The sequence below is a fragment of the Typopeltis vanoorti genome, chromosome 14 (genome assembly GCF_054136105.1).
Source record: "Typopeltis vanoorti isolate ZY-2024b chromosome 14, IOZ_Tvanoo_1.0, whole genome shotgun sequence".
Classification (NCBI taxonomy): Eukaryota; Metazoa; Arthropoda; class Arachnida; order Uropygi; family Thelyphonidae; genus Typopeltis; species Typopeltis vanoorti.
In genome coordinates this window covers 54,733,818-54,758,496 of record NC_143562.1, presented here as the reverse complement: position 1 = coordinate 54,758,496, position 24,679 = coordinate 54,733,818, and the positions used below count along the sequence as shown (strand labels likewise).

Genomic DNA, 24,679 nt, shown 5'->3' with positions numbered 1-24,679 from the left:
AGAAGTTACATATATTTTAAAAATTTCTTGTATGAATTAATACAACCTCTTTCTATAGCACACACATTTAAATCATGCACCATAACTTCCTCTAAAAAATAACTAGTGGTATAACTAGAATTCTGCCATCCATTTCCATCCCAGTGAAAAGGGAGCTTCTGTACATGACAATTTTTGTCATGTACAGAAACTCTACTACATATGACTAGCTAAGCTCATGCCTACATTCCCATATTATAGGGTTTGTTGCACAGTACATACACCTGAAAGTAATGCTAAAATTGAAAGGATACGGTCTGTACCAGGAAAAAGAACACCACCTCGTATCATTTCTCCCATTATGCATCCAACTGACCAAATATCCACTGAAATTAATAAAAGAAATAAATTAATTCACTGAAAAGAAAATATCCCTACAAGATTTTAAATTACATTTTTAATAAGATTTTAATATTACCAGTTATATTAAATTTAATATAACTGGTAAGAACATCATTGAAAAAAAAAAAAAACTTTACAACTACTAAATGTATTTTAAAACTTTTTTTAAATACATACAGAAATAAATCAAATTACATGCATCACATCACCTTCCTGCAATCCAGTGTTCCTTGACAAATGTTAACATCCAAATGAGTATGGGAAGTATCAGCCAAAATAACAGGAAAAGAGGAATTTTCACTAAATATCACTTGTATTGAGATAATAAGTGGCAGTTCTACAACTTGACTTATGCCATCATAGGTTATGACATTCTTAACATTGCTTCTTGAAGTTTTATGGAAACGAGAATTGGATGGAGTGAGAAAAAGAATGATACCAAAAAAAAAAAAAAATTAAAGAAATAAAATAATACCTGGCAATAGAGAACATAAGAGATGCAGCACAATACATATGCAGCATTGCTGATCTGTTGGTCGAGTGGATAGCGTACATACTCTTCAACCAACAGGTTACAGGTTTGAATCCCACTGTGGGCATGAATGTTTGTGATTGCCTTTAGGTGGGAGATGAATTTCATTGCCCAGTGTGAGACCACCACCCTGCTTATTGGAAGCCTGAAGTGGCTTGAAAGAGAATAAAAGCTCCATGTTTGGTCTTTGGAGTAAGGTTTCTGGACTATGTAAAAAAATTACAAAAAATATATAAAATTGATAAAAATGGAAAAAGAAAAATCCTTACTCCACCCATAGTGCATATGTACTATAAGTTCTTGTAAAGATCTTGTAAAAATACAAGATCTTTACAAGAACTTTGTTGTCAAAGTTCTTAATAATAGGGAATTACATATGCGTGTTGGAACATTACTAGTTATCACATTCTGTGGTATCACATGTGCTATATCCTAGGTCCGTAATACAAAGTTTTGATGAAAGTAGACCATACTTGATGTAAAATTAAGCCTTGATTTTTATAGTTGGGATCCTAAACATTTGTAGGCTTCTTTAAATTTTGTTGTGAAACAGTTTCGATCATTATATGACAGTTTTGTTTGTTGCCCAAATACTTGATGGTCTGTAGTAGTTGTGTGGAATGCCAGGCCTGATTTATGCTATTTTCTTTTTTCAACGTCTTTTATGTATTCGGACATGCAGATCTCTCTTGATCTTCCTGTCTGGCCTACATAACAAATGCCGCAAGAGTGATTAATCTCATAAATGCCTGGTTTTTTCATGGGGTGATGTGGAGGTTTTGGTTGATGTCGGAATTCTTGTGACATTCTTGATGTAAGGGAGTGTTACAAGGAAATTTAAAGAAGCCTCGCAAATGCTTAGGATCCCTGCACAATGGAATAAATATCAAGGCTTAATTTCACATCAAGTATGATCTGCTTTCATCAAAAATTTAACTGCTACGGACCTAGGATATAACACGCGTATACTACAGAATGCGATAACAACTAGTAATGTTCCAATACACATACAGTAATGAATTTACTGTTTGTATTCTTGTTTATCAATTATGTGTAACAGTTGTGAAGTTATCAAAACATCTAATATGTGTAATTAATTGTTAATAGGCTTTCGTTGTGTAAAATTTTTCTGTACCAGAACCCTTGATGATGTAAGTCTTACAACTCATGAAACTTCTCAGGTTTTAATTACTTATTTTTTATTAAACTCTTTATTTACATCATAATGTGGATTCAATACCAAAAACTTCCCACAGAACCGTCAAATCACAGAAACTTACGTTTGCATCTAAAAGATAAATATTAGTTGGAAGGAAGGAAGGAACAGTAGTGGTTTTTAAGTTCGCACTATTGAAATTGATTTTTTTTTTTTTTTTTTTTTTTGTATGATTGGTGCGATTTTTTTGTTGCAAAATTATTGTATCCAACTGTATTCATAATGGCAGCCACCAGATCTAACATATTGTCACCCAGCCCAACACCATTTAAGATTCCATTATTCATAGCAAAGCCAAGGATTTCATATCTTGCTATGCATCTAGCATATATGAGTTCCATGGTTTAAAAATGTGGCAGGTGAAGAACAGGAATGTGTGTGTGTGTGTGCATGAAAAGTAGGCAGTAGGAAAAGCTGGGTTTGGATTGGTAACTGATTTTCTGATAGATATCTGAGAGCTGTTTATTAGGGAGCAGTATCAAGAGTAGGAAAGTCAAAGGGGAGTTCCACAAGGTTCAGTACTAGGACCATTAATAGTCAGTCTTTATGTCAATAATATTATCATGGGACTGCAGGGAGATAAATAATGTAATAGTGTTTGTGTTTTGGTTCTCCAAAAGGATTTGAATAAGCTGGAAGGTGGACAAATGAATGGGAATTTTAGTCCAATACAACTTAACCTTTAATTAGTCACACAGGGTTTATTTGACCACAGCTGTCATTCAAGTTCGATTTCTGACAAAACCAATGATGAATTTTTGTTACAATTTCAAGTAGCCGAGTTTCTTGCTGCACGCAGAACCAGTCACGTGTCAGCCATCGGTGCAACCGGTTGCGGAGTAAGGAGTAATTTCAGACCCTATGCAACTACTTATGTATTTTTTGAGTGATTTTTTTTTCGATTCTGTACTTATGTATATTTTCTTGTTCTAGTCGCAATTATTGCATTTGATGACACCACTGTGTAATATGCCCAAGATCGAAGGATAGTAAAATAAAGTCAAAGTGTGAAAAATATCTGAGCTTTTGTTACAATGGCATTCTTCAGTAAGATGTAATAATTGCAATGAAAATTAAGACTCAATAAAAATGTTTTAATAATTAATATAAAAATAAAGCAATATTAATGATTCGTTTATTTAATTTTATTCACCATAATCAACCTTATAATCAATAAAACAAATATTTCTCAATATTTCTCATGAAATCATGAGAAATATCATAACTTCAATTTTGGAATCAAATAGGCTCCATGAGACTAATTATGTAACAAAAAAAAAGGTGTGACTAATTAAGGATCAATGCAAGGTTTTTGAAATTTGGGATCTGCAGATAGGATGCTTCATACTCACTTGGTGAAGTTATACTGAAGCAGTGGAAAAGTAAGGGATCTTGGAATGACTGTAGATAGAAATCGGAAGTTCAGAGGACCAATGAATACATCTCAGAATTACTGCAATATTGAGGGGAACACCGACTACGAGAGATAAAAGAGTGGTGGTCCCATTGTATAAAGCTCTGATCAGACTGTATCTGGATTTCTTTCCTCAAATCTCATCGCCAGGATCTGAAGGGGATGAAGTAACCTTGGAGAAGACACAGAATAGATAATGAAAATGATCGGGACCGTAAAATGCTGGTAATGAGGATAGACTGAGTGCATGCAGACTACAGAGTTTGGTGGTTGATATATGAGGGTGGTCTGAAAAGTTCTCGACCTAACAATGAAAAAATGAATTTATAATTTCAAAATTATTTTTATTTTTCAACGTAATCTCCCTTAAGACTAATACATTTATTCCAGCGATGCTCCAGAGCCATTATCCCGACCCTCTAATAGTTCTCAGTAAGATCTGCAAAATATCCCTCTAGAGCTGCAATCACCTCTTGATTCGAAGAAAAACACAGAGCAGCGCGGAAGAGTTTTAGTTTTGGAAAGAGATAGAAATCAGAGGGAGCCAAATCTGGGGAATAGGGTGGATGTTCCAACAATTCATAGTGCAGATCCCTTAATTTTCTCATTGCCAAAACAATGCACCTGCCCACAAAGGCAGATGCATTGTCCTGATGAAAGATGATTTTTTGTCTTCTGTAAACCATGTCTTTTCTCATGAATTTTTTCATCTAGTCAGGTTCAAAGATTGGAATAATATTCCTTGGTTACTGTTTTACTCTTTTCAAGATAATTAATAAACAAAATGCCTTTAGCATCCCAAAACACCGATGCCATGACCTTTCTTGCCAATGGAACTGACTTTGTCTTCTTTGGCACTGAACAACTGGCTTCTGTCCACTGTAGTGGCTTTATTTTTATATTTGGATTCTGGTGTATAATGGTAAATCCAAATGATAACTAATAATTAAGGAATTGACAGCGTGCACTAGAAATATAAATTAAATAAACTTTAATATATACTTTCCGATATTTCGGCAAACGTCACGTTGCCATCTTAACAGCAATCTCATTTGCTGTTATGTAGTACTTGTGTGCACTTGTCTTTGTATTAAGTTCCCAAGAAGATGGCAATGTGACGTTTGCCGAAATATCGGAAAGTATATATTAAAGTTTATTTAATTTATATTTCTAGTCTATGCTGTCAATTCCTTAATTATTAGTTATCATGTCTAACCAGCGTATAAGCCTCTCTACAAGAAATAAGTATACCTGTACCATGAAAGTGAAGGATGTGGGCCAACAGTAACGATTAACAATCATTGCATGTAATTTCTGCTTATTGAAAATAGTGACTAAAATTTGGTGAATTTCTTCATCTGTAAGCAAACTTCTGTGTTTCTATTTCTTTTAGTTTATAAATACATATTCAAGCATGAGTCATCAAACACCCAACCTTTGCAAGGTTAAACAACATGCATTTACTGATAATCTGCTCAGAAGTTATTTCATTCTTGTATTTAAGGAAAATGTCTATATGTACAGTAAACTGGCATTCTTAAGTACGTGACAATATGCTGAAAAAATAAGAATGAACATGAGTTCAAAATAAAACCAGGTGGGTCATTGTCCTTGTGCTGAAGAGCAATTATTGAGTGAGGAGAGCTGGTTTCTTTGAGGATACTGTAGATACCCTCTTTTTATCTTCTCAATAGAACACATCTACAAACTTTGCTGAAATCAAGAATTAACTTTGAAAATTGAATTTTTTTTTTTTTTTGGACCACTTCTTTCCACATGTAAAAGTTCACTGTCATTATTTAACATATATGATATGATATGTTATACTAAAAAAGAGGAGTAAAAGCAGGATGGATCGATGTCCAAAAGCTAGGAAATGTATTAAAAAACAGGAAGAGTGCAAACAGTAAAATAAATACATACACAAACTTAAACTTCAAATTTATGACAGTATAATTTTTATTCTGTATGTCTATTAAAAAAAAATAAACACTAATAGAAAAACAGCAAGAAACATAGATAATGAAGCTAACGTATCTCCAACTAGAAGCTAAGTTAAAATACTAATATAACATTTTAATTAATACTGAAAAGTAATTTAAAAGACATACCTGCTTGCATATTTATGAAAGGCAAGGATGACAAAATATTTGGAGCCATAGTTGATTGAGCATGCAGTAACAGAATGGTGTTGATGTATAAATAAGACCAGTAAACAAATAAATGATGGAAGGAAAACAGACCAATAATATCTTACTGATGTTTTAATAAAGTACAATGTGGTTTATAAGTTTAACTGTCAAACAGTTAAACTTATAAATTAGTATGCAATACCTGCTATAATGGATCAACTATTTGCTATTTAAAGTCTCACTTAATAGAATATTATGAAGACTGCAATATTCCCATACCAGAATACTTATATTCCACCATTAAAAAAAAAAAAATGCAAACAAAAATATATTAATAATATCAACAGAAATTCCATAATGGAAATATCATTGCATGCAATACAATCAAAACACGTCCATGATAATAAAACCATATTACACTGTTCCAAATCTCTAGCATTAAGACCCAGGCAGGATGCTATAAATACAAAAGGATCCTATCTGATTTCACTCTCTTGGCAACTAAAGAAAACCAATTACTTCTAACTAATCTCAAACAACATAATCTCCTCTTACCACAAAATCTTAAACCGCACAGCAGGTCAGTCAGTTTTGCACTGTTTACCATCTGAATATTTTCACAAAATGGCCAGCAATACTATCATGCTGTGGTCATGTATAAGTTTTGCTAGTTTTTTTCTCCTTTTTGGTCTTTAATTTTTAGTTTTCAAAATCAACAATCCATTTGATTCATCGTTTTCCTTATTTACTGGTCTTATGCACCATTATCAAAACCATTCTCTTACTGCATGTTCTCAGCTCAATCAACTTTCCCTCTACATATTTTGTTATCCTTGCTTTCCATAAATATATAACTAGGTACGTCTTTTAAATTACTTTTCAGTATTAATTAAAATTTTATATTAGTCTTTTAACTTGGCCTCTGATTGGAGATAGAGGAGCACCATTACTTATTAAGCTTAGCTATTTTTCTATTATCTACATCACAGTAACATGAAACCTTATTTTCAGAAAATTCATCTACTAACAAACACTACACATATACACTGCTTGGAAACAGTCAACAGACACCACAGTCTGAGGAACAAACAGCCACGGCACCCACCTTAATAAGATGCAGGACATCCTTTCACTGCGATGACTGCAGCAATCATATGGGGCATAATTTCCATAAGTGTACAATAGTGATCAACAGGAATTTCGGACCATTCTTCCTGTAGACATTTAATGAGGTCCTGGACTATTGTGGGGCAGGATCCCTTGACCTCATCTGACACTCCAGTTCATCCCACAGATATTCAAATAGGGTTCAGATCAGGGCTCTGTGGAGGTCAGTCAAGTATGGTGATGTTCATGTTCACAAACAAAACAGTTGCAGCCTTATGACACAGTGCATTATCTTGCTGACAGAGACAATGGTCAGTTCCATAGAAACACCAAAAAGTAGGAAGCACTGTTGTCCAGAAGGTTGAGATACCTGTCAGAGTTCAATGTTTGTGGCAACACAGAGGTACAAGGCCAAACCAGAAAAAACAGGACCATAACATCACACAGTTACCTCTGAATTTCATAGTTGTGGTTACGCACTTTGGTAAGAGACGTCGCTGGGTATCCGCCACATCTGTCCATCTGCTCGGTAGAGGGTATAGCATGATTTGCCGCTCCATAACACAGTTTTCCGAGCTTCCACATCCACTGTACACGCTCTTTGTACCACTGAAGACGATACAACACTTGCATGTTGCTTTAGGTAACATGAGGTTTGCATATTGAAGTCCTACCATGGAAGCCCATGTTGTGAGCATCTGTTCAGAATTTTTTTGAGCAGATTCATGTTCCAGTTGATGCCCAGAACCCCACATTCAATGGTTGATTGATGAATGGCATTTTTACATATTATCTTTTCAAGCAGTGTATACATATATATATAAATGGTATATCAGCAATCTCACCATTTTCTTTATAACCCATTCCTAAGATGACTTCTGGTGCACGATAATATCTAGTTACTACGTATGGTGTCATCATGAATGTTGTACCAGCTGTCCTAGCCAAACCGAAGTCCAAAATTTTTAATGTACAATCAGATTTCACTACAATATTGCTAGGTTTAAGATCCTATTGAAAAAAAAAAAAAAAAACATAAAATACCAAAGAAACATAAAAATACTGCAGCTATTCAAAGTTTATTAAAATATATAAAAATAGTTTTTCAGCGTCATCACACAATTTTTTTTTACAATTTAGGCATTTAACTATAATTAAAAGCCAAAATGCATCAGTTGCAGAAAATAAATAGACTAAACAGTGATATACCGAAAAAACATGCCTATGATATGAATAGTTAGAATTTAAGATAACAAACTATCACCTAAGATAATTCTGCAAAAAAGTGCAGCTATATTCCTCACTTGACATGCATTACAATTTTTTGAGTACTATGCTTTAAATGTTAAGCATAAAATGCATATAAAGTTACTATCTATTTGGAGGGAGAAAAGGGGAAGGTAATTCATCTTTCTCTTTCAAAAGTACACATATACACTTTAATGTGTATTTCATGAACAATTTTAATACAATTTTTGTATTTTAAAGCTAAAGCACATGCATCTACAATAACCAAACTTATTGGAGATATCGGCTTTCAACTCAAGTATGTGAGTGACATCTCTCCAACATGTCTACGAACTATAAGTCCCAGGTTAGGTGAAGTGTCTCGTGCTTCTTTACTGCCCTCTACATTTTCTCAAATATTATGGCATGAAACTATAAACTCAATTTTTTCAAATATCCATCATCATCATTAATTTCCTAATATGTGCTGTCAAGAGATGTAGAGGCTGTTATGATAGTACTACATGACTAAGAAATATACTAATTCCTCCAAATTAGTCTATTTCTTGTTAGCACTTCAATATTACCAGGTCTTCTAGGGCATTTCTGACTGCATAAATCCACCTAGACTTTAGTCTTCTTCTGAGTCTTTTCCTGCTATCTTGGCATCAAACACTATTTTGCTAATCTTTCCTCTCCAATTCTGTTTAAGTGACCATACCACCTTAGATACTCCTGCTCACACATTTTTAAATGCTAACAATCTCAAGCCCCTTCTTAATATTATTATTACACGACACCTCCAGGGAGTCCAAAGACTCATTGAAGGAAGGCACTTACTCTACAACTCTTCATTCTCCACCATTCAATCTACCAACTACAACTACTTTCATCATCTACACCAAAGCCATCTACCACCAACCACCATCACTAGTATTTTCACAGACAAGCACAAACAGTCATGCCCACGGCAGGATTCAAACCCGCAGCCTTTTGGCAGGAGAGTGGATACGCTCACCACTTGGCCAACCAGGCCATACCTTCATTTTAAATATAATTCTGCCATTTATGTAAACTATTTACTCCCCTAATCTTTCTCAGAACTTTCATATCTGTGGTCGCTAATCCAACTCTCAGATCCAAAACTTAAAACTAGTTTGAACATTGTCTTGTATACTGTTAGATTAGGGTTTTGGCTAATTTCTCTCTTATTCCATATGCTTTCCCACCATACCAGCTTTGTTTATTTGCTGTCTATTTCCATATTTAATGTTATTTTCTAAAAACTCTGATAAACAGCCAAAATATTTTGCTTGTTCTATAGATTGAATTTTTGAGCACTGTGCTTTAAAGTAGAATTGGAGATGAAAAAGGGGAATAAAGCTGAATGAGAATTACAAATGGATTTTTTTAATAAGCATTCCCAGTAAGATTCTCAATTGAGAGTGGAGCTGAAGTTTTCTGTCTTCCTGCCGATTTTCATAGTTTTGGTCTTTTTTATTGCTGATTTTCATGCCAAATCTGTAACAGCTGTTATTCAATTTAGTTACAGAATCATGGTGACTTGGACCAGATATGTTTAAGAGTACATCTGCATAAAGCAAAGAGCTAAGTTTGATATCTCTGATTCTAACATCAGGTTTAATGCTGCATCCATTTAATATGTGATCCATATAGATGATGATATCCATGAGCACAGTGCAAACTCTTTGCTTACACCTGATTTCATATCAAACATCTTCCCATATTTCCTCAATACTAGCTGCTGACTTACAAATTATATATAGACTACATATTACTCTGTATTATGTTTCATTTACTCCACATCACTCTAGTGTTTTGAAGTGCTTTTCTCTGGAATCTGTGTCATATGCCTTTTCCAGATCTACAAAATTTAGGTCTATATTTGTATTATATTCCCATGATTTTTCAACTACAATCATCTTGACAACCTCTATTTGGCCTGAACCCAAACCCATGTTATTCTTCTCCAACTTTCTCTTCCACAATTTTTCTTAGCCTCTTCTGAAGTGTGCTCTTGCATAAATCTTACTTGGAATGCTTATTAAAAAAATCGATTTGTAATTCTCACATTCAGCTTTATTCCCTTTTTTCATCTGGAATTCTACCTTCTGACCAGGTCCGCTGAATTATGCAGTATGGCAAATGCAAAACTTTTATACCTCCATATTTGAACATCATCTACTCCAGCTACATTTTCACATTTCAGGCTTTTGATAGCTTTTTCAACTTCTATTATTGATATGTACTATTTTTTATATTCTTCTTGAATATTTCTACTAGTCATCTGTCATTGCGTATTTTGTTTACTAGTTTTTCAAAGTAATTACTGCAGATATCTAGAATATCCTTACACTTTTCATGTCACCTTTATCATCTTCGATTCCTTTACTCTTTCCTACATTTCTAAGTTTTTTTTAAGAAACCTCCAGAACATTTTGACACTTTGCTGATAGTTATCATCTATATTCTTACCAAAGTATTCCCATGACTTTTGTTTAGCTACCATTACACATCTCAGTAAAAGGTAGCTCTCTTATCTTTTATTTTGTATTCTTTTAGGGCATCTGCCAAATTATTTGCTAGAGGAGCTTTTGGTATGCTCTTTTCTTTTCTATGACTACTTCTAACTTTAGGAACACCATATCGACCATGGTGTTCATATTTTTCTATCCTTGCAGGGAACTCCACCAGATACCTTCCTTACTGAATGAACGTTTTCTTCAGTTTGCCACGGAAATTCCAAGGTTTGGTTATTGTTTTTGAACTGCTTCATTTTTTTTCCAAAAAAATGTTTGCATAGGTGAGCCCACAGTTTATCTGTAAAAGCTTTCCAAACTTTAATTCGATTTAAAACTTTATAACATACTGTTCTTTTCAATGTAACATTCAATTTTATCGTACTTAAACGTAACTGATGATCACTTCCAACTTCAAACTTCTACTCTTGTATCTTGAACCAGCATGAAGACATTACTATCAAGAATAACAAGGTCAACAAGGCTTTTCTTATTGCTTGCATCTCCTTTCCACATGAACTTGTGTATATCTTTATGTTGGAACACAGTATTAGTAATGACTAGTCTGTATCCTGAGCAGAAATCCACGAGATACATACCTTTATCATTAGTTTTGCCATTTCTCCAAATTTTCCCCAAACATGTCTATGTCTGTTGGGATTCACTTTGTACTCTGCTGTTCATAATTTACAATAAAGTCCACTTTTTTCATTTTCTTTATGTTGATTGCTGTATTAAGGTGAAAAATTCATCCACTTCTTCCTTAGGAGAGCCTTCTATGGGACCATTAACACAAATAAGTTTCATTGTCCATTTTCCCATTTCAAAGTTTATCTTCATGTTTGGTGTTGAGTGCTATCATTACTTCTTCCTTCCTTACCTTGATTATTGTTGCCTGAATATAGCATCGTATACTTATTATTTAGTAGAATCTCACCTATTCATGTCTTCTCTGTCTCAGTAACTCCAATTATGTCCACATGGTACTTTTCCAGTTCTTCTGCTAGTTCGATTTCCTTTTCATTAAGATCCCTTATTGAGGTCTCTGTTAATGTTAAGATCCCTTGTAGTTCCCACATTCAATTCTTCTGATGTTGGGTTTGTTTTTCTTCTAGATGTTTTCAAGTATCCTATTCAAAAGTATTCCTTCTGTGACCTATCATGTGTACACAAACTCAAGATGGAAAATGAATGTATCCCATCTATTCTAGTAGTATCTGTAAAAAAAAGTTTAATATAAAGAGCTGTGTTTTAGCTTTAAAATACAATACAATATATTAATGCTGTTTGCAAAATATAAAGATTTAAAGTGTGCATACATAATTTTCAAACATTCTATACATACACATTAGAATGAACAACCTCAGCTTTATTTATTTTTTAAATAATAATCTCATACACCAAAAGTCAGAACTTATAGCACATTAGTGCTGTGTGTAGGGTGCAAGTAATGGCCAAAAAAAGAAGCAATCTACTGATATTATTCTTGAAAAAATGGCTGTTGTAGTTGTTAGGAAACACTTCACAGGGAAGGCTGCTATATGGGAGTGGCAGATGGAATAAAAGAGAAGTGGCTTTAGTGAGTTTGTAGATGGACTGTAAATAGCAGGCCTAAAGAAAAGTGGAGGAATAATGTATACTAGTATTGTGGAGCAGTGAGCATGGAAGTATCTGTTTAAGAAAACAGGCCTGAAATTTGTCACCTGTGAGATACCTGAAGTAAGAGGAGCAGATAAACCACCCTCCCCTAGGCATCAAAAATATTTAGGGAGGGCTTTAGGTTCACAACCCCAGCTATGTGGACAGTATTCTAAGGCTGAAAAGATTTGGGATTTGTGCAGAGTATCTGGATGGATGAAAGCAGCAACTTGAGCAGAAAAGGATGCTTAGATTTATTTACGGACGATAAAACTCACTTTCTTTATTCAAAGAAAAACTGGATGTAAATATCAGTCCAAGAAGAGGGTCCTTATCTTGCTTGGTAATTTGTATATGAATGAAAGTATGGTGAAGTGAGATCTTTTTCCGAGAAAAAAATGCAAGATTGTATTCTTCCCTAACATTTGAAAGTGACTAAGTTATCTTCAGTCCATTCACGAATGGCATTAAGGTTTGTATGCAAGATAGGCATCATTTGTAGAGGATCTTGAGGCTTGGGATGTTTCTATACCCCAAATAAACAGAAAGTGCTTTCATCTAAAAAATAATGACAGGCAGTGATTGAAAAGGGAGAAAGAGCTAGCTATCCATTCAGAGAATGGAAGGAAGACATTTCATGCTCTGTAAAATTCAAACTCAAAATGAATGTCAGCAGAATTCAAGATAAACACCATCAATGTAAGAAGTATTAATGGAAAAGAAGTCAAATTGATAGAAGATCTAGAACTATGTGGACAGAAAAGATATTCCTAAGAAAATTAAAATATATGAGATCCTACTAAATAATAAATATAGGATGTTATATTCAGGCAACAGTGACCACATAAGGGAAGGAGTAGCAGCAATAGCATTCAAAACCAAACAAGGAAATAAACTTCTTGATTGGCATGCAATTTCAAGTAGATATGTGGACAAATTTCAAAATATGGAACTGGATTAAAAATCTTCTTGGTAACTATAATCCTACATAAGTCTCTCCTAAGATAAAAGTGCAAGAATTCTTTAAGCCATTAGAAAAGGCAGCTGACAAAGAAATCAGAGAAATGTTCAGGGAAAATTTGGAAAAAAGGATAAAGCTAATAATAATGGTAATGCCTGCTGGATTTATATTCAGTACACAGATTAGTCTTCATTAATACCATGTTTTAACATAAAGATGTGCACAACTTCACATGGACACATACACACAGAGAGAGAAAAGGCAGAAAAAAAAGAAGTCTTATTTAACTATATAAGACTGATGATGATACCTTGAAACAGGAATCAGGATATAAGAGTAAACAGGAGATATGAAATTGGATGCAATCTTCACTTAGTTTTAAGCAGGATAAAATCGAATATCATATTGAAAAGAAAATATCTAAAAATATTTTAAAATGAATTCAAGTTGAGCAATTCTGATGACAATATTCAATGATCAGAACTCTGTGGACACAAGAAGTTAAAGAGGCAGTACTGAAAAAGAAGAAAGCATATGAAAATTTCCTGCAAGTACATCAACATGTGCTGAGAGAATACAGAGAAAAATGGAAAAAAAAAAAAAAGACAAAACAGTGCATAAAAACAGTTAAACAAAAGTCATCGATAAACTTTAAGATTATAGAAGATAAATATCAAAAAATATGGGAAAATGTTCTAGAGGATATTAAAAAGACAGAGGAAAGAGTATAATAAAGGGAATAAGAGATGATAAAGGCGACAGGAAAACTGAAGCTAAAGATATTCTGAATATCTGGGGTAATTACTCTGAAAGTTAAACAGAACAATGGAAGAAAATATTCAATAAGAAAACATATCAGTAGTTGAAGTAGGAAGAGCTATCAAAAGTCTAAAATGTTGAAAGGCAATTGAAGTAGATGAAATTTGATCAGAAATACTCAAATGTGGAGATAAGTTATGAAGCTACTACACTGCATAATTCAAAAGGCCTAGTAGGAAGGCTGAATTCATGATTAAAGAAGAGCTCTTATAGTTCTGATCTATAAAAAGGGAAATAAAACTAAATGTGAGAACACAGAGGAATTTCACTACTAAGTGTTCCAGGTAAGATTTATATACGCATACTTAAGAGGATCAGAAAATTTGAGCAAAAGAAACTTTCAGAAGCTGGATTCAGACCAGATGCAGGTAGTCAGGATCAGATTTTTACATCAAATAGTTACCAGGTACCAAGAGAAAAGATGTCCAGAATGCAGTAATTATATGGGGTAAATGGAACATTAATACACATCAATACAGTATACAGAGGGTGGTTTGATGTAAAATCAGGTATAAACAAGGGTGCACTCTTATTGTTTATATAGAAGCACACATAATATCAGAATTGGAGATATCACACTTAGCTCTTTACTTTAATCAGGTGATGCATAAACTTCTGTTGAGAATTTAACATAAAATAATAGATATTTTGGTTAGCTTTGATATCATGTCACTGTTCACCAATATCCCCCACCCCCCAAATTTACACCTTTTCACTTATAAAAAACGTTTTCTCTCCCGATATCACAGATCTCTTTTTCTTTGCTATCCATTCCAGATATTTCTCTTGGAAGCACAAACTTTATAAAAAGATAGAGGGTACCTCTATGAGTTTTCCCACACTCACTTCTCCATGCCAATTTTTTTTATGGAATATTTTGAAAAACAAGCTCCTGACTCATCCCCTCTCAAACCTATCTGCTTACGATATGTGGATGATGTGTTCTCTATTTGGCCTCATGGCCCAGACACATTACAGACAATTCCTCTAGAATTCAGCTTACTATGAAAAAGGAAACTAACAATAGTTTAGCATTTCTAGACACTGTGGTAACATGCCTACCTAATGTCCTTTTCAGTATATAGGAAATCCACTCACACAGGCAGATACAGTCACAAACTTTCCCATAATCCCCACCCACTCTTATTAAAACACTAACCAACAGAGCCTATAACCTTTGTTTCGATGAGTTCTCTCTTGCAGCAGAACCTAATGATATACACCATACCTTCTTATCTAATGGCTACAGTTCCAACAGTATCAAAAAATAATCAATCCTTCCCACAGTTCTCTTCAGAAAGATTTTAGTAATGCTATCATCATCCCCCTATGTCTGAGGCATTTGAGAAAAAATATCCACAATCTTAAAGAAACAGAACCTTTACACAGCTTTCACACCCCACTTGACACTAGCTACCTTTATCTGCTCCACTAAAGATGAAATCTCTCCTCTTTCAATTCCTGGAGTATAAAAAGTTCCCTGTTCCAGGAAGTTGGCCTACCATGGACAAACAGGAAGAACATCAACAATGCATCTGAAGTCATGATTATGATCAATTGGGCAGACCATGCTTTAGATACAGCTCACAGAATCAATTGGAAAAACACCACCATGTTCCATCACAGTAAATTTAGCAGAGAAAGACTGTTTTTAGAACCTGCTGCTGATCTTAAAAATCAGCCTAATTTGAATAAATATAGTTACATTAAACTTCCCAAAATATGGGAAGCGCTAATACTGCGAGATTCCAATTTACATCCTAGGCAGCCAACAGCTGCCCACAGAGAGTGTGCCACCTAGTGTTCATGTGTTTCGTTTAGTTTTGTGTCACCTTTGTGCGGATGTTATGTCTCATACTAGAAGAATTAAATACTTTTAATCTTTTCTCAAGTGCTGTTTTAATCCATTAAGCCTCTAACATCAGATGATGTATTCCTAAACAAATCCAGTGCAAATCTCCAGGATTCTATAACTAAATTAAATAACAGCTGCAAAAAATTTGGCACGAAAATTAGCAATAAAAAGAAATGGGTAGGAACATGGAATAAAATAGGCAGGAACACAGAAAACTTCAACCTGCATTTTCAACGTAAAATGTAAAACCTATACAAGAATAATATTTTGGCAATTTAGACAATTTTTAGTGACAATGGCAAATTAAATATGGAAATAGACAACAGAATAAGACTACTGCAGTTTTAAGATATGGATCCAAGAACTAGGTTAGAAATAAAGCACTTGATCACTCCTCTAATTTTTTTCTAATTACTTGATCAGAAAAAGAATGAACAGATGGCATCAATGGCAAAATCATACGAGAAACGAAGATATTAGGAGCCCGATATTGTTAGCATTCAAAAATGCATGAACAGAGCTAATTTGAGTTGGTAGGGTCACTTAAAGGTTGGGAGAGGAAGGATTAATAAAACAGGTTTTTGATAGTATGATGGCAGGAAAAAGACTTAGAGGAAGAACCAAGGTCTAGGTAGATTCATGTAGTCAGAAATGCCCTAGAACAGCTCTTCCCAAACTGTGGGCTGCAAGTTTTGTTGAGGGGACCATGAAATAATGAAAACAAATTTAAAATGGTTTAAGACTTAAGTATTTTTTTTTTAATCTTAAAAGAAATGTATTTAATTTCTGCGTATTTCAACACTTAATGAATATTAGTAAATATATGCTTATTCATATAAGTTTCATTTCAAAGGGCATTTATGGATAAGAAGCACAAAAAAGCTTACAAACGCAAAATCTTGAATATAAATACAATAAATATTATAACAATATATATCTGTATTGCAATTTTTTTTCCAATTGAGGGCCATAAAACATTTTAATTTTTCCAAAGGGAGGCTTTACATCCATAAGTTTGGGAAGCACAGCCCTAGAAGACAAAAATATAACGTGGCAATACTGGAGTGTTAAACGAGAGAGAGAGAGACTACTTAGATAAGAGATTTTTAATTACGTAAACTTTATCATGTAGTACTGTCATAGTATCTTGTACGCCTCAGGAAAGTATATATCACGAAATTGATGACAGAGAATGTATTGTGTTCTAATAAGCTTTTTGGCATTGATATACTGATATATTTTATATATAAATATTCTATATTTAATAAATGTATTTAGTAGCACAAGCATGCATTTTATTTATTTATTTTTCATTAGAATATAAATTTTAGGATATACAAAGATTAGAAACCACAGATATGAGGATTCTGAGAATTAGGAGAGTGAACTGATGGCATCAATGGCAGAATCATATTAAAAATGAAGATATCAGAAAGGTGGATTGATTCAGTTAGAACAAAATGTTAGATACAGCAATGTTGGAATGCTGACAAGTAATAGACTGATTTGGAGGAAAATTTGATAGGAGATTAATAATAATGTAAACTTAATCATGTAGTGCTATCATAATAACCTGAACACCCCTTAGAGGCATATCAGGAGATTACTGATGATTCTAATAAAATCTTACTGGTGCACACGATTTCCCAATGGTGATCGCTGTCTACATTATATTAAAATAAATATAATGTGTAAGAATCTGTTAGCAGTAAGTGTAAAATTTGTGATAAATTTATATGCATAGCACAAAGTAAACATGCTGAATAGATATTTTGGAGGTTGCCTTATATGGCCAGTTGCCTTGTATGCTGGCATATACGGTGTGTTGTTCAAAGTAATAGAGAAGGTCATGAACAATCAACTTCTTTGATATCTGAAGAACTATCAACTAATAAATGACCACCATTTTGCCAATCAGGATCAAGAGCAGATCTCCTGGCCTCCATACCTGCCTCTTGACACATATCATAGAAAAGTTTGGAGAAACCTGTGCTGTTGTATTTAATATTTCCAAGGCATTTAATTAGGATCTGGCAATGAGGGTTCCACAATATATTGCCATCTTATGGTTGACCTACCTTCCTTTGTAAATGGGTTGCTAGTTTTCTCTCTGATCATTTGCTTCACGTAATGGTGAAAGGTGTTCTCTCTTCATATTTTCCTGTTAATGAGTTTCTCAGGGATATGTTATTTCAACCTCTTTCTTATATATACTGTATATGATCTGCTCTCTCACTGACCTCAAATCCTATTCACAGTTTTGCTGATGATAGCACACTCTCCACTCATCCTAACAAAACAGAACTTAATTTTTCTCTACTTTTTTGTGTGTGTGTGATTTCCATTCCTGAAAGGTTGTAAACCTATAACAACATTAGTACTGTGAGTGAGCTAGGGATTTTTCTATTTTCATTAACTTTTAAAATTTGTTTACATTTTTATCTTTTTACATAGTCCAGAAACCCTGATCTAGAGACCAAATGGAACTTTTTCAAGCCCCTCCAGGCTGCCAATAAGCAGAGCAGTAGTCTCACACTGGATGATGAAATTCATCTCCCACCCAAAGATAGTCACAAACATTCATGCTCACAGTGGGATCTGAACCAGTGACCTGTTGGTTGCAGAGCAGATATGCTAACTACTTGGCCCACGAAGCTGGCAACTTATTGTAATAATGCTCAACTTAACAGTGAAGACTAGATCTCTCTTATTGAACTGATTCTTGCATCTAATCTTGGTTGGTGTGCGTGTGCAGTTCCCAACTTACATAATTTGCTTATGTAAATTCAGACATGTGCAAGTTATTGTGAAAGAGAAGTGGTGATTTATCAAAATTTTACTTATCCTGTCTAGATTATTCACACACCATCTAACAGCAATCTTCACAAAGCATACAGCCCACAGGGCAGATGCATTTGCTTTCCTCAGTCTCACTTTTAACACGGATATGGTATATTTTTAGTGTTTGTATACTATATCTTTTTAGTATTCGTGCAGATACTAATGCTTCACAGTTCTTGAAAGTCAAAAGAGAAATTGATCACACTTTGGCTTGTTGTGGAGAGATTAATAAAAGTCATGTTCGGTCATCTCTTGATAATTTCATAAAAAAGTCAAATGGACAAATGAAACATTTTTTAGAGAAACTATTTCTTGCAGCTACAGTTTCTTCAGCTGACTCACTAAAACATAGAATGACTAATTTTGAGGAAAACTGTTGATAGGAGATTAGTAATAATGTAGACTTAATCATATAGTACTGTCACAGAAATCTGTACACCCCTTGAGGATACATATCAGGAAACTGATGATTTATTTTTTAATTAAGAATTTGTTGACTGTTTGTTGCCTCACTTATGCTGTGGCAGTGCATTTTAAAATATTTCTGCATTTTACATTTCAATTGTGTTCCATTGTCAATGTACTGAAGATGCCAAGCAAAAAATTTTACATCTATTCAATTCCGTTTCACTTAAGTCTAAGTTTCCATCTCTATTTTCAACAATTATTTCTGGGACTCCATGGAAATGTTACATAATAATAATAAAATAATTTATAAATATTAAGTATACTTGCTGCAGCTATTATAAGATTGCTTTTCAAATTTTTGAATGCTCATTGTAAAATCAAGCAAGTTACATGTTCTTTATTTTGCTCTGTCTTGGACCAAATATTTTACATTTTATAAATGTAAAAATAATTTGATTTTACAATGAGCATTCTTAGAAGCTACAGAATGCATTCTTAAATTTTATAATAATTTTATATGATAACTCTCAAAAAACATCGCCACTGCTATGCAACAAAATTAAAGATACAGAGTCCAACAGAATTTTTCATTATGAAAATATTTAACATACACTGGGAATATACAATAGTAACAGTAAACATTGCTTAGACCACATTTCAAGATGAAAGAGGCATGCGTACATTTCAAAATTCTGTGTGAATTTTTTGAGCAGGCTGTAGTTGCACAAGAACAGCAATCAACAAAGCAACTCAAAGTTTTAGGATAACTTAAGAGAAATAATTAATGCAAAGCTACTTTCCTGAAAGCATGAAATTTAAGAGTTTCAACTAAACTGAAGAGTTAACCCAATGACATAAAGAAAATGTCTAGCAAACATCATATATAAGAAGCATAATGCCAAATTAATACACATAGGTAAAACCTTGAAATCAAAAAACAAAACAAACAAAAAAAATTCTACCATAGAGCACTTAATTTTAAGATATTCATTAATCACCACACCAGCCTTGCTGTGTTTATCAATGTGTAAACACAGCAAGGCTGGTATGGAATGGATGTGAAGTGTCCATTGAAATTGAAATAGCATTTGGATACTAATGAAATAACATGGTATGAAATATAAATTTTTCCATCCATATGGCCATTTAGATTGCCAAAACAAAATTGGAACTACGGTTATGGAAAAAGTGACCTACAGTTCCACTGACGACAGATATAATCCTTCTAAAAGAAGTCAGCGACATTTGGTTTTCCACTGAAGAACCTCACTGATGATCCCTCTAAATTCACAAAGTGAATCAAACTTATTTGATTTTTCATAGTTAAAATTTTTACCATATAACTAAATTATTACTCATGTTTTTACTTCAACAAAGAAATGGAAACAGTTTGGGAAAGATTGTGCCACTTCATAAAGGAAGTGATAGAACTCAAGCATCAAACTATAGGCCTATCTGTGTGTCAGGTGTTATAGTTAAGTTGTTGGAGAAGCTTGTGAGAACTAGGATTCAGAAGGTATTATCTTTCATGGACAGCATGGATTTACTAAAGGGAGGTCATGTTTCAGTAATTTACTTACGTATTACAACAAGGTGACTGCTACCATGGACAGAGGAGAAGGATACACAGTAATATACTTAGAATTTGCAAAGGCTTTTGATAGATTACCTCATGATAAGGTGATAGTCAAACTGGAGTGGATGGGGTTGGATATTAGATTGGAGACTGGCTATCTGATAGGTATTAGCAAGTTGTGTATGGGGGAGCGATAGCCAGGAAAAGGAAAGTCACTAGTGGAGTGCCTCAGGGTGGCCTGTTTTAGGTCCATGTTTAACTTGTATATTAATGATATAGGTGAAGATTTGGATGGAGATATTCAGTTGTTTGCAGATGATGCAAAGTTGGGACAAACCATGAAGTGTAGTGAAGATGTTGTGGCCTTACAGGAAGACTTGAATAGATTGAGTGATTGGGCACGGAAATGGGGATGTGAGTTCAATGTTGCAAAATGTAAGGTTTTAAAACTTGAAAAACAAAGATGGGATGCAGAATTTATGCTTGGTGAGAATATATTGTTGGAGGTAGAAGAAATAAGAGATCTGGAGCTGATAGTGGATAAGGATTTGAAATTTAGGGGATACATAGCCAAAATTGTGAAGACAACACAAAAGCTTCCAGGAATGATGTGGAGGACTCTGACTTGTAGAAGTAGGGAGATTCTTGTTCAGTGTACAATATAACGTTTTGATTAAGCCACACATGGTCTATTTGTGCCCAGATTTACCTGGTTTTCAGAAGGATGAAGAGATGTTGGAAAGGGTCCAGAGGCAACTGACTAAGGTAGTTTCTAACCTCTGGAATGTTGAGTATGACAAAAGATTGAAAAGATGCAACTTGCAGAGTCTGGTGGACAGGAGGAAGAGGGGGAGATATGATAGAAAGCTACAAGTTGTTAAGGTTGTTATAGGATCAATGCTGGAGAGGTTCTACAGAAAATAGTGGGAGATCAGGGGAGAACCAGAGGTCATCCTTGGAAACTGTATAAAGAGGGTGTGAGTAGGAGAGTGAAAAGCAGGTTTTTTTTCATGCAGAGTTTTGAATGATTGGAATGCCTTGCCTGAGAGTGTCGTGTCTGCAGAGAATTTGAATGTGTTTAAAGCACAGCATGATGAGCTGTGTGTTTGATAAAAGGACCTCCTAGATGAGTCTTTGACTCCATGGGGGTCTTGGGTAATAATAATAATAATAGTTCTAAAAGTAAAATCTTGCTAATAAAAAATATAGAGATCAACTAGAGCAGTCTAAAGCTTTTGGACTGTATTCATTAACAATATCTCTGAAATTTTCATCTCGTCAGTTGCGTTAACAAGATTTTACTTTTATTTGTAATGGATTCATTCATATCGATTTCATTCTAAATAGTGAAAACTATTCAGACTGAAACATGACAAATGATAACTAACACTGAGTTTAATAGGTTGTGATAATACAGACAGTTAAACTGATTAGTTTCACCACATATTTCTAGTGGCTTCTTCTGGGTTAGGAAGAACAAAAAATTACAATAAGTGGTAAACATAAACCATTACATAACTAAAACTGAACAAGTATGAACCATTACACAAAAGCAAAAAAACAGAAACGTGGTGTGTGAAAGCTGGCACACATGTGAGTTAACATAAGACTAACTTTCCTGCTAACTATTACGCATACCTACTGAACAATGACTCACCCATGCCAGCTTCTGTGCTCCACGTGTTTCTGTTTTTTTTTACTTTTGTGTAACAGTTCCCTACATGTTTGGTTTTCATTATGTAACAGTTCATGTTTATTATATTTTTTTGTTTTTCCTAACCTAGATGAAGCCACTAGCATATGCACCGAAAATAGTCGGTTTAACTCTCTTCATTATCACGACCTATTAAATGCAGTATTAGTTATCATTTGTCACATTTGTTTTTTTTGGTTGAAAAATCTACATACTCATCACAATTTTTTAATACTTATGACTGACATAACTGCTTATATCTATATCACCATTTATCAAAGATTACCAATTATCCACATAAGAACTCAATACTATACAAAAATAATCAATAGTTTATATATTTTTCTGTCTATAAAAAATGTTGTGTGGAACTGTAAACAGATCTTTTTTATTATATTTTTTTGTTCTTTCTAACCTAGATGAAGCCACTAGCATATGTGCCGAAATAGTCGGTTTAACTCTCTACATTATCACGACCTATTAAATGCAGTATTAGTTATCATTTGTTTTTTTGGTTGAAAAATCAACATACTCATCACAATTTTTTAATATTTATGACTGACATAACTGCTTATATCTATATCACCATTTATCAAAGATTACCAATTATCCACATAAGAACTCAATACTATACAAAAATAATCAATAGTTTATATATTTTTCTGTCTATAAAAAAATGTTGTGTGGAATTGTAAACAGATCTGATATATACAAACTATTTCCTCATCAAATTCCTGCAAAGTACCTTCAGGGAGAGGTACAGGATATTATGATAGTAATGATGTAACTTACATGTAGTACTAACTTCCTATCGAAATTTTCCTTTAAATGAATCTGTTATCTATCAAGATCCCAATATTCTTAGATCTCACATTTTGTAAGGCTCTTCTTAATGTATCTATCCACAACTTATATCTTGGTCTTTTGTATGGTCCTTTCCCTTCCATCCAGTTAGCAAAACAAGCAGAACACTTGTTTTGCTAACTTTTCATCTCCCAATTTGTTTAAGTGACCACAATATAGCTTTGGATTAACCCCTGTTCACACATCCTTGAATGCTAACGATGTCAAGTTCTTTCCTAATATCTTCATTTTTAATATGAATCTGTCATTGATGTTATCTATTCACTCCACTCACTGTGGTCTGTAATCTTTTTATCGAGTGCTTTAATTCTATCAGGTTTAAACACTGTCCTGAACACAGCAGTTCAATGTTTTGACTACTTCAAAAGAATAAAAAAAAGCCTTATAGACTTAAGGAGCTATACAAGTTTGTAGTTTGTTCACAGCAGGATTTTACAAACATCCATGCACAGGGTGAGATTCAAACCCCATGATGTTGGATGGATAGTGGGTGTGCTTATCTGCTCAGCCAACCAGACCAGTGTAATTTCTCTCTTACTCCATATTTATTCAGTTGACTTTCTATGATACAAGATTTGCTAATTCTGTTGCCTATTTCCATATTTAATTTGCCATGTTCACTAAAATTTATGCTAAATAGCTGAAATGTTTTACTTGTTCAGGATGCAGTTGATGTTTTTGCACAACTGATCATTCTGGCTTCCATGAAATGTTCTTGAAAATCCTCCATACTATATGGATCAACCGATATGTGTGGAGGGGTCCCCATCCTGCATGAAAATAACTGAATCCATGCAAAGGCGCCACTAAAGCTGGCACAAAAAAAATGTTTATCATGTAGTGATACTCTTGGCAGTAACTGCGCAGGTCACAAGATCCAACTGGTGAATATTCCTTAATGAAGAACAGTCCAATGATAAATGAAGCAGTAAACCTGCAGACAGTAACTTTGGGTGAATGCAAAGGAATTTGTTGGATTGCATGCAGGTCTTGTGTAACCCATACCTAGAAACTGTGGGTATTCACAGCTCCATTCAGGTGAAAGTGAGCCTCATCTCCCCTACAAAATCATCCATGGCAATGCAGTGTTCAACTCCACTCGAGCAAGAAATGTTAAAGTGAACGTCAGTCGACTTTCAAAGTCCTGTAGCATAAGTATCTTGAATGGGTAAAAATGCAGAATGTTCTGTAGAATTTTCTCTATGGTTGTGTAAGGCACATACATACATCTTGATATAGCATGTGCACTGCATGACCAATACAGTTATTCATGGCCTGCTCCACAATGGCAGTAGCAACTTCATTCACTTGCTGTGAACTGATCGTTTGCAACCTCTACTAGGTCTAATTCCAAAAGATTGCATTTCTTCAAAACAACTAATCATTCGAGCACATGGAGATAGTGGATGTTGTTGACATTTGTTCAGGTGACAAAATTCATGGAGTGCAGCAACAGCATTGCAATTGTTTACATA

At 34.1% G+C, this 24,679-nt stretch overlaps 1 protein-coding gene across 3 annotated transcripts in view; it reads right to left on the bottom strand.

The window, feature by feature from the left end:
* The window catches only part of bsk (mitogen-activated protein kinase dJNK), a 462,799-nt gene that overhangs the window by 189,000 nt on the left and 249,120 nt on the right, over positions 1 to 24,679 (bottom strand). For all 3 annotated transcript variants that reach the window (XM_090404432.1, XM_090404431.1, XM_090404430.1), the window contains exons 6-7: positions 7,628 to 7,793; positions 294 to 365 (exon numbers count right to left, since the gene is read on the bottom strand). In XM_090404432.1, the coding sequence (XP_090260558.1) occupies positions 294 to 365; positions 7,628 to 7,793 (238 nt within the window). The remainder of the gene's footprint in view (positions 1 to 293; positions 366 to 7,627; positions 7,794 to 24,679) is intronic.